This window comes from Orcinus orca, chromosome 3 (assembly GCF_937001465.1).
Source record: "Orcinus orca chromosome 3, mOrcOrc1.1, whole genome shotgun sequence".
In the NCBI taxonomy this organism is placed as follows: Eukaryota; Metazoa; Chordata; class Mammalia; order Artiodactyla; family Delphinidae; genus Orcinus; species Orcinus orca.
This window is the reverse complement of record NC_064561.1, coordinates 72,130,159-72,141,801: the sequence shown is the minus strand read 5'-3', so window position 1 is coordinate 72,141,801 and position 11,643 is coordinate 72,130,159. Positions and strand designations below refer to the sequence as shown.

The window sequence follows — 11,643 nt, the reverse complement described above, 5'->3', positions numbered from 1 at the left end:
CCGCTGAGGCATGTTCGGGCTCAGGACCCTGCAAACCTCGAGGAGGGAGTGAAGGAGTGAGGCCCCGTAGGCCCGTTGGTGGACGCTGGGGAGCACGGGAGAGAGGGGCTAGTTGTGAACGATCTTGGGCCGCGGAGGGGGAGTGGGCGGGGCGCGGGGCGTCCGCAGCCCGCCCTCCGCCCGCTCCCCGCCCCTCGGGCGGCTCCCTGCGCTCCGCTTACTTAACCTGCCGGCGGCGACGGTACTCGCACTCCCGCACCGCTCGACCGCCCGCTCCGCGCCGCCTCTCGCTCCATGGCGCTCCTCGGGCAGCTACTGCCCCTCGCCCTGGCACTGGCCCTGGGCCCCGCCGCCACGCCAGCGAGCCCCGCCAAATCTCCCTACCAGCTGGTGCTGCAACACAGCCGCCTCCGGGGTCGGCAGCACGGGTAAGAGGGCGCCCCCATGGGGGGCGGAGGGACTGGGCGTCGGGGCCGTCGGAGCGGGCTGGGGGCGCCGGAGACAAAGCCCGAGCCTAAAGCAGGCTGTGTGGGACGCTCGGAGGGACCAGCCCTGCAGGAGGTGGAGGGAGGGAGGCGGGGACGATGGAGGAAAGTCAGCAGGAGGCACTGTGTAGAGGAAGCGGATGGGAGAGCTGACCCGTCACCCCAACTCAGGCCAAGAGCGTGAGAGGGACCCCGGGCTTTGAGCTTCTCCCAGCGGAGAGCGCTTGGCAGCTCTCTGCCCCGAATCACTGTGGGAAGGTGGCCAGTGCAGAGAGGGAGCCCACCCAGCAGGGCACAGATTCCAGTCCAGCCAGGTCCTTGTCCAGCACCTTCAGCTGTGTCGCTGGGGCCACACAAGCTGGCAGCAACGGAGGCCCCCAGGCTCCTGTTCACCTGTCCAGACCTATACCCGCGACCTGGCACCAGACAGTGCTCTCCAGGCGCAGCAAGGGCAGTGTGGCATCTGTTCCCCGGGCAGATGAAGAGCAGGAGAGTGTGCTGAGCCTCGCACACATTGTACGGATGGGGAAACAGTCTGGAGGGGACACACCACTTCCCCACGGACCTTCAGTACGTACTGGAGCTGGGATTGGAATCGCTCTTAAAACACTGGCTGGGTTTGTAAATTTGGGACATTATCATTGCAGATATTCCTTTGAGACGCTGAAGATGTGTTGGTTTTAGGGGGCAAACCCAGGCAAAAGGTCTGACCTGGTAAAGACCCTGGCCCAGACGCAGGCAGGGGTGGGCAGTGTTTCTACATCCCAAACTAGGCCCTCCCGCTTCACACGTAGCCAGGCTGTGCTGCAGCTTACAGCCCATCTGGGTGCACCGCCTCCTTTTTCACAGCTAGGTAGACCTGTATGGGGATAGTCCTGTCACAGCCCGAATGCCATTGGGTCTGGCATTTGCTCCCAGGTGGTTCCCAGACCACCAAGTGACTGGGCAGATCTGTACTCAGATCAAAACTCACCGTTGGAAGTGATCAGTGTTGTCTCCATAGGGCTTTACAAAGCCTTGGCTCCCCGCCCTTCAAAGCGCCCCCTCCTTGGGAGCAGTCATCCTTGTACCCTCTGCCTGTGTGTGGCCTTGTGGCCTTACTTGGCCGTTCAGGTGCCCAGGGCTGTGGGGAGGGGACTGATGAGAGTGAGTCTGACCCCTCTGCAGAGTGAAAACCATCCAGGCCATGCTGCAGCCTCAGCACCCTGCAAGAGAGAGGAGAGCACAGGGGATGTCCCGGGGGCTTTCGGGAAGTGAAAGATGCCCCTTTGACTTAGGCCGGGTACAGAAGGGTGAGGGGACAGGGCAGAAAGACGAGGGGGAGACGAGGCATAAAGTCAGAATGTGAGCACCTGGCATTGTCATTGTCTCTGCCCAGCTCACCATTGTCCCTCTGCCTTTCTTACCAATGGAGCACGTCCTGTTTGGGTGCTGCAGTCCTCCTGGGAGGTTTCTGTTCCTGCTGTATCTTCTTAGGCACTAAGTCAAGAAGAAGCCCCAATAGCGTGCCCTGCAGCACTGTTACCCGGAATGGTGGCTCTGTGCGCTCCGCAGTGAAGCTTCCCCAATGGTGTTGACAGGGTTCCAGCAGGAGCCACCTCTGCGGCAGGCCTCCTTCCTGTCAAAGCCCAGAAAAGCCACAGACCAGCTGGAAAATAGGTTTTCTTTTTCTTTTTTAAATGCAAATGCTCTTTATTTTAAAGTTCAGACATTAGATCAATTTCCTCCCTCCCCGCCCTCCCCCCACCCCTGCAGGCTAATCCTCTTGATCAGCTGCTTGCAGTGCAGTTGGAAAGGCCTATAGTGATCTGTGATGGACGGGATGGTCTAAGCAGTCCCTGGTGTGCACCCTCCCCCAGTAAAGTCTGGACACGCAGGCAGGTGAACTGTGACAAACAGTTGCAGACACAGTTGCGTTTACTCTGATCTAAGTGTCCCTGAAAACCTCACAGGGCTGCCTGACTTTGCCCTTGTGGGTGGCACCCTGTGCAAAATGGATAACCGTGTTCAAACTCCCGCCATCTTTTAAAGTGAGATCTGGTGGGAAGGGAAAGGTAAGCTCTCCTTTAACGGAAATGTATGTGTGCTTCACGTGGCGTGAAGGAAGAAATAATAAGCAGGCCTTGCTCACCCTTTATCACTGTCACCACTTTTGCTTTCATCTATTACCACAACACAGTGAGCTCTGTAGTGTGCGTTCCCATTTTACAGATGGAGAAACTGTGGCTTGGTGAGGTGGAGTGACTTAGTCCAAACACAGAAATATGTTGGGAAACTAGGGACTATGATGTGGTCTCTTGACTCCCGGCTGTTATCTGTGTTGCTATAGGGAAGGAAAAAAACAGTACTGAAAGAGAAGTAAAAATGCAGTCACACTTCCAAATATCAACAACCAAAACTGGACTGAATTTTCTGAAGCAGTTGATTTTCAAATCCAAGTTGAACAGCAGAGCTGTTGTGCTTGAGGTAGAAGGCCCAGAAATGGGGTGCTCATTTTGATTAAGCTTCAGCATAAATTTCCTGTGTACACAGCCCACCCCTCCCACCCCGATGTGAGAGGGAGTGCGTCACAGAGACCCCCAGCCTCCGCTCCTGTCTCAAAGGGCAGCAGCAGTGGAAACTCGCTCTGCAGAGGAATGTTGGAGCCACATCCACAAGAGACACTGAAGATTTTGCCAAACGCCTACGGAAAGTTGCAGGGAATTCATCAACAGTAATTGTTTCCTGCTTGGTCAGATAGAAGAACTTCTGAAATTGTACAGCAATAAACAGCACCTATGGCTGGAGTGTGGCCAGCGAGGACGCTCTCAGGGTTATCTGGGACCGCTGTAACCTCTGAAGGCCAAGCAGCAAACTGAGAAGCAAGTTGGCTTCTGTAAAAAATCCTCTGGAGGCTGTGGGCATTTGGTCAGACCCAGCCAGGAGCAAGGGGATAAGGGCTGTTCTCCCTGCTGGCCTGCGGTTTCCTCTCTAGCCTCAGCTTCTCTCACCCTCAGGTTCTTAACAGTAACTCACTAATATTTACTGGGCTTCCTTGGCCCACTCACCTTTGCCTGCTGAACCATGAACTGGACAGGAGGTGACATCCAGGTGGTAGAAGAGACAGGGCAGAGAGGTAAAGGGTCAGTGTGCCCTCCCACCCAATAACCTGACTCTGAGTATTTGAGAATTGACCAAGTTCCTGTAGCCATGTGATGGGGACGGCAGGTGCTGCCCTCACTGCGGTATCAGTGTCTTCCCGAAAAACACCATGCATCTCAAATGAGGCCAATTGATTATATTTGTAAGGTATCAGAGGAAATGATATTCAGAACCGACACCTGAGGTTCTCTGGGCGTAGAGGTTTTGTGAAAGCCCGTAGTCTCTCCGCTTTGCTCTTCTCTGGCTTGTGATTCAGCCAGGTGAACTGCCTGCCTCCGGCCCAGGAAGACTGCCCCCCACTTGTCACCACACAGCCACAGCTGCCTCCTTCCCCAGGGGCTCCCAGTAACTGTCCTGCCACCACATGGCCTGAGCATGGTTTGGGTCAGAACTTGGTACACTGGGTAAAATACGCAGACAAAAGCCCATGTCTCTGGGAAAGCAGACTTCTCAGCAGAGCCTGGGTGTTTGCACAGGGTCGCTCAGGATGCCTCTGAGCTGGGTGCTCCTGGGAGCAGGTCATTGCAAGCCCCTCTGCACCTGATCTGGTGCTCAGCCGCATCTAGAACATGAAAGAAAGAACAAGGCAGCACACCTGCCCTCAGGGTTCTTTGGAGGGTAATTGAAGAGAAGACATACACGCCCTGATCAGTTTTGGGTTCTGTTTGGTAGCCAGCGTCAAACAAGGGCTGTATCACCGGTCAGAGGTGGACAGAAGTGTGTCACCTGGGGCACTGGAAGAGGGCTTTCTGCGGGGAGTGGGGTGCAAGCCGGGGCCTAAGTAATAAACGACTGAGTTCAGTGAGTGAGCATCTCCTTCCAAGGTCCTGACAGCAGCTGGCCATGCCCCCTAGTTTCCAGGGTGGACGCTTCAGATAGGCCGTGTTTGGGAGCCAGGCAACTGCCTAGGGACGCAGAGGATGTCTGTGTGTGGAGCTGCCTGGGAGGTGCTGGGGCCCGGACCTCATTACCACGGGACCAGAAATGCCCACAGGGAGGCCAGGTTAAAGCCAGTGTGGAGGAGAGGTGCAGAGGAAGGCTGGGGGGCCTCTCTAAGCTGCTGTTCTTAGCAAGCACACCACTTTTACTTAGCTGATATTCTCCATCTATAACACGGAGTCTAAAATTTTTAAGATGTTTGTAGTTACACTTACCAAATGTCTGTGTCAAAGAAGAATGCTTAACTGAAATTACATCACTGTATGAGATATACTTTGACAATTTTTAAATCGTGGGGGGGGATATTTTCAGGGGGATGCTGGAAATCTAGGTCATGAGGGCCAGAATGTACCCCCAAGTCAGCCCCTGGAACCAAGACCGAAATGACTGTATCTTCTCCATATCTAGAACATTCTGGTGACCCAGGAGGGCCCACATGGTGGGAAGGATGTGGAGGTGGGTGGACATGCTGACCATCTTGCTAACACGGCAGCTTTTGTTTTCAGCCCCAACGTGTGCGCTGTGCAGAAGGTCATTGGCACCAACAAGAAGTACTTCACCAACTGCAAGCAGTGGTACCAGAGAAAGATCTGCGGCAAATCCACGTGAGTATCTGGAACTACCCGAGACCGCCAGCCACTGGGGAGGCTGCCCTCGATGTGCACGGACTGCAGTCGCCTCTGGGCGTGGGCTAGCCTTCTGGAGCCATGAAGATGCGTGTGCAGACATGTCAGGGGACTGTGTGCTTGGGAGTGGTGTTTTTTGTAGGCTGACCAATTTTGTTTTTCATTTTTAAGGCTCCTGACAATACTTGGATACATTTTTCAGGGCTGACTTGGGATTGCAAGAAACATGAAACATGGTGTGCGTGTGTGTGTGTGTGTGTGTGTGTGTGTGTGTGTGCTTCCTAATCCTCACTAAGTGATACAAACACAAATATTCAGTGGAGAAGCCATCAGCCTCTGACTCTGGGAAAGAAAGCCCATTGGGGAACTTATACCCGCTTCCTGCTCTGCAATCCAAAAGACTTAGAGCGCCTAGAAATAGGTGCATAATAAGACAGCATAGCATATTAAAACACAGGCTCAGACTCCCTGATTCAAGGGCTGGCTCTGCCACTTACCTAGGCAGGTGGCTTCACCTTTGGAATCCTCAATTGCCTCATCTGTAAAGTGGGAATAACAGTAGGACTACCTTATGTGATTGTTATGAGGATTGAATGAAATAATGCACAGAAGAGGCTAAATTAGGTACCTGGCGCATAGTAAGTGCTCAGTAAATGCCACCTGCTGTTATTTGCAAATCTCAGCCTTCCTCAAACGGAAGTGAGACACGGGGGGTGTGGACACCTGTGGTTACAGGAGGCCTTGCTGGTGCCTCTGTCAACACAGCACGGAGGGAGACGGCATTCACCCCAACTGCCCTGCGGTCTGCGTGTTCTAACAGAATTCTGGGGAAAACTAATCTATTTTGGCACCAACCATCAAAAGATCTCAAAGCTGGCTCTCTCCTATAGACAGGAAGATGTGCCGTGCATAACTCCCTGAGCCACTTGTGAGGAACGGACCTTCTTCTCATCTGTGTAATGAGAGGATTAAGAGATGCTAAGCCATGATCTTGAAGCCTTCCCCATGTTAGGGGTTTTTAAATGTATTGCTTGTGACTTGCTTTTGAGCAGATGTCTCCTCTAACTGAAGGAAGGGAAAACGCTCTTTCCTTGAGATGTACCTGGAAATAAATACCCCAACTTGTGACCCTGACTGTGTCCTAACACAGTTATCAACTCTAGTATGGATCAGGGAAATTGTAGATCAGGGCAGAGGTGGGGAGAGACCAGTAGCTCCCTGCGAGCCTGTCAAGGGCAGGGCCATGACAATTGGTTCCCCACTTGACCAAGCCCAGCCACAAAGGCAAGAGTTGAGTGAGCTAAGAGGACCCACCTCCCAGGTTTAGGGAGCAAACAAACCCCCAGCTAGAATTCTTGCTGCTGTGGACAAAAAGAGATTATGCAAATAATATACCACACATCCTTACCTGGAACCCAAGTTAAAAAAAAAAAAGAATACCTTCAGTACTCTTTGACTTTTCCCATGTGTGTATATTATCTACTAAAATAAGCAATTAATTACTTAATTAAACACAGAGCCAGGCCTCACATAATTGCTTCTTGGAAGATGACCAAAGCCCTGGTATCAAGCATCTCAGAGCCCTGGGTTTCAAGATGCCACCTTTTTGTTCTTTCTGGTTTCCCTAAAAATGGGACCCACTTAGGATGTCAAGCTGGCAACAGGGTGGCATTGGCCATGATATTTCAGGGTGGCCCGTGTTGAAGCATTTGTCTGACTAGTTAACAGTAGCTTGGGAATATTCCCCAGCAGTTCCCAGGTTGACGCTGTTGTGGGTGATGAGTCGCCTTGACTTACTGGCTCTCGGTACCTGCACCCTTCTCCACTGATGTGCCAGGACGGGTGCAGGCGGCACAGCTGCATGTTGGCCAAATGTTCTTGATAAGGGGTCATTAAGATGTGATGGTGCAGCACCAGTGAGCACAGGGCACTGGGGGAAGGAATAGACAGGTAGGTGTGGGTGGGGAAATGGAGGTGTAGAGCAGGGCCAAGCAGAGCCCAGGGCCCAGTCCCAGCCATTGAGCTGGTCTTACAAAGCCAGAGGGGATGACCTGCACTTACAACTCTGCGATGTTCTGTTGCTTTGGGCAGCTTAAAAAAGAGGAAATGGGGGGCTTCCCTGGTGGCGCAGTGGTTGAGAGTCCGCCTGCCGATGCAGGGGACACGGGTTCGTGCCCCAGTCTGGGGGGATCCCACATGCCGCGGAGCGGCTGGGCCCGTGAGCCATGGCCGCTGAGCCTGCGCATCTGGAGCCTGTGCTCCGCAACGGGAGAGGCCACGGCAGTGAGAGGCCCGTGTACCGCAAAAAATAATAATAATAATAATAAAAAAAAAAGAGGAAATGGGGACAGAAAATCATGAGTTGATTAAAAAAAACACTTCACGATCCAGGATAAGAAGGTCCCTTCCTGGAACATTGCGTGCAGCGTCAGGAAGGTGAAGCTGACCGGGGAGAAATCCAGAGAACTCAGGGAGGGAAAGGGGAAGTGGTTGGATTCATCTCCACTGTCCCCGAGAGAGCTGAGAAGGGGCAGCCTTGTAGTTTGCTTGTGCCCGGGATTAAGACCCATGAAGGGGCTGCCATCTGGGCACCGGGAATTCAGTGCCATAGCTGGTCAGGAGAGGAGAGGGTTGTGCTGGCTGGAGTTGATGTCATCCTGGTGACAATGGGTCCCTTGGTGCATTTAGTTGGGAGATGACCAGACTGGGAAACCGCAAGCATGGTTGTGGTTGGAGCAAAGAGGGCATTCTCAGCATGTGGTCAGCCTGGGCAGTGGGGATCTTCCTAGCGTGACTCCAGGGAAGAGGCTGGAGCAGAGGTGTGCACTGGGATGCATGGCAGCAAAGGTCACCAGGGGGCCCAGGACCCACAGGAGAATTTGAACTTGAAAGCAGATAATTGGCACTAAGTACAGGACCAAGGGATGAAGGCTTTGCCGGGTGAGGTCACGCAGAGACCCAAGAGCCTGGAGCCAAATGTCTGCTGCAGTGAGGCCCCGACTCCACCTCCACAGAGGGAGGGAGGGGAATGGCCACATTTAGCACTCAGCACTCCCATCAGGCCACCGCATCCATCATCTTTAGACGATAGCTTTTCTGTATTACCGAAAAGAGTCTTGGTGCTGTTTTGTCGAGCCTGATGCATGGATTTTATTATAGGAAGTAGTTACCAGTGGGCCCCTATTTAGGGACTTGAGTGAATTTTATTACTTAGAAATTCATTTAACTTCAGATCCTAAAGAGCACCAGTGTGATCCAACAGCTAATCAAGCAAAGAGGGTCATTTCAGTCCTCGGTGATGATCAGTAACCATAACATTTTTACATACAGCAGCTGAAGCAGTGGTGCAGGAAATTGTGCTCGGGAAGCCTGGCTGCCTCTGACAGGCCTTCTTTATAGAAGCCCCGGCAAGAGGGAGGTCCATTTAACAGCCAAGTCAGAGCTGACATCATGGGGATGTAATGAATCACAGCAGGAGCTCAGGCATCCTCAGTGTGGCACAGGGAGGGCCAGCGCAGGAGCTAGCAGGTAGGGGTGGCAGCTGCCCATTCCAAAAGGCTTAACGTTGTTTCACAAGCAACGCAATTCACAGGCACAGTAGCCAAGATGAGCTGGCAGGACATTCCCCCTTCTCTAGTAGCAAGCATTGCTTTGCCCAGGGGCTGAAATATTAATACTTCTTCAGCACTGCCTTCAAGTTTAGACATTTCACTTCTACCAAAGCCAGCTGGTGTATGGTCGAGATTTTCCATCGTTTGGCAGAGCTGTTACCTGTAGATCTCATTCGGGCAGGGCACCCAGGGACATCTGCAGTGAAGCTGAGGAAGAGCCTTCCTTTCCTCCCTCTCCTGTATCCCACAGCCTCGGTCCCAAGAGGAAAAAGAAGAGGATGGTGAGAAGCCATCTAGGGGTGACAAGCTATCCTCAGACCCACACCAGCACCTCCTTCCCTGTTTCATATTCCCTGTGCAGCCCCCTGGGACCGCATGGCTAACCTGCTCTGAAATAACTCAGGTTTGACATATGCCAAACACCTCTGTTGTGCAGTGCTTCCTGAAGGTTCTCTCCCATTCTGTAGACTCCTAGGAGTCAGCTTAGCTGACAGGGAATCTTGTTCTGTTGAGTATTTACATGAACCCATGTACCATTTGGGGTAAGACCCTATGGTAGGCAGAATAATGACCCCCTAAAGCTGTCTACATCCTCACCCCTGAACCTGTGAATATGTTACCTTACAAAGGAAAAGAGACTTTGCGGATATGGTTAAGTTAAGGATCTTGGAGGGGGTGGGGGGGAGATGATTATCCTGAATTATCTGATGAGTCTAATATAATCATAAGGGTCCTTGTAAGAGGAAAGCAGGAGGGTTAGAGTCAGAGAAGGAGATATGACAATGAAAACTGAAGTTGGAGTGATGTGACCACAAGCCAAGAAATGCAGGCAGCCTCTAGAACTGGAGAAGACAAGGAGTAGGTTCTCCCCTAGGACCTCTGGAAGGAATACAGCCTTTGGTTTTAGCCTCGTAAGGCCAAATTCTGACTCTAACATCCAGAATTGTAAGATAAATTTTGTGGTTTTAAGTCCCTAAATTTGTGATTGTGTCTAACCACTATGGACCCTATCTGTTAACTTTCATAGCTGTGTTATGGGGAATTCATTACATGGGATTTGATCAGTGGTCTCCTGCAGGGCACGGCTTTCAATGAAGTTATTGATCTAACTTCAATTTGAAGTTTATACCTGGAATCTTTTAGGAAGAAGCTCCACAACTGAGTGCTTAGTAACTAATATCAAGTAGCTGGTAAGTGCTTTTCCTAGGTTAGCTCGTTCAGTTCTCACAGTCATCCCTTAAGATCAGTGTGATCATTCGCCCATATACAGAGGGGAAGACTGAGGCTCAGAAAGCCTTAGCAACCTGCTCAGAGTCATCCGCTGGTAAGAGGGAGAGGTCCAGTTATTCTACATGCTGCCCCCGGGGGAGAACCAAGCCCAGCAGCTAGTTTTGGTGACATGGGGGGAGCCCAGGTGAGCAGCCCTGGAGCGCCTGGGTCAACTGCCCCAGATCTCTCTCTTCAGCCCTAAAACCTGTGACTCTAAGCCCCAGGGAGAAGGCCTCCTCGGGATCAACAGAGGCCCTTTGGCCCGGAGCCACCAACCTTTTCCTGGTTGCTCACCCGCAGCCTGGTGGTCATTGAGAAGCCCTGTTGCAAGGGGACTCCCTCCCTAGTCAGATGGAGAGCATGGGAACTGAGGAGACACAGCCAGCATCCAGGAGCCCTCCCCACCCAAATACCCTCACAAACCACGTGCAAACAGACGTCACCAAAAAATGTAAGTTGGAAGTTGGAATAAGAAAATTAGTGTCTCATTACCCTAGAGGATATACTTTTTCTGAGGTTTTTGCTTATTGGACTGTGTCAGGCCAAGGAGAAGCCAGGAGCCTTTAATCAGAGCAGCTTTTGCTGATAAGATCCGATCCAGAGACCAGCAGATTGGTTCTCTCTGTGCAGGGAAGCCAGGGAACCAGGGAGGCACAGATGGGGGCCTCCCTGTGTCCATCCTTTCCTGCGTTCATCCTGGAGAGATGAACCTCTCCGTCAGAACCATGACTCTGTGATTGCCCCAGGGGCCCGTCTCCCCACAGCATGTGTGTTCTCCCCAGGGCCAGAGCCCAAGGAAGGTGGCACACGGGGCTGAGAAAAGGGCGTGTGAGTCCTGAAGGGTTTGGTCAGGATCACCTCAGTGGGCTGTCTTCTTGGTCTGCAATTTACAGCTGCCCTCTGCTTCTCCAGGGCCAGGCAGGCTGGTTCTGAAAAGACCTGGTATTGTTGGGATAGTTGAGCAGGGTAACAGCCAGCTGTGGAAGCGTTTCAACCCATAAGGCTACCAGGCTGAGGGTGAGAGGCGTGGCTCACCCCATGCACCTAGAGAGTGCCGGGGATGCCAGAATATGGGTAGCACAAGGGAAGAGGAGGGAGAGGCCAGCAGGGCGAGAGGATTAGGAGAAGCTAACCAGGAAAAAGCCTTTGGCTAGGGGGCTGAGCCCCTGCAGGGGGTGGTGTGTCCCCCACGTCCAGCCCCTGTGGGACACGGGTACAGAAAGCCCACCTGGAGAGAAGGGGCAGTGAGTGCTGACAAGGGTTAGCTCTGATCACATCGGAGAGACCACCTGTGTCCTTTTGATGTCAGACTTTCCACATCAGTCCACTTTCCCCCAAACATGTGCACTGTCAAGAGCAACGGAAAAGGGTCTGGACTTGCTGAAATGTGGGGAGAGTCCTAGATCTGCCCCTCCCCAGCTGTGATCCTAAGAAACCCCTTTGCCCCCAGAGCCCTTTCAGCTCTGATTCCATTCTGCATTTCCTTCTGCACGCGGAGACGTCCCTGCTTACATCTGTCCCTGCTCCCCTGCCCGGCAGCCTCCGTTTCTCCTGTCACTCTCCCCATCTCTC

The 11,643-nt window shown here is 52.7% G+C and overlaps 1 protein-coding gene across 1 annotated transcript in view; it reads left to right on the top strand.

The window, feature by feature from the left end:
- The first annotated feature begins 222 nt into the window (after positions 1 to 222).
- The window catches only part of TGFBI (transforming growth factor beta induced), a 31,854-nt gene continuing 20,433 nt past the window's right edge, over positions 223 to 11,643 (top strand). The window contains exons 1-2 of the mRNA XM_004282095.4: positions 223 to 428; positions 5,072 to 5,170. Coding sequence (XP_004282143.1) covers positions 295 to 428; positions 5,072 to 5,170 — 233 coding nt within the window. The 5' untranslated portion in view covers positions 223 to 294. The remainder of the gene's footprint in view (positions 429 to 5,071; positions 5,171 to 11,643) is intronic.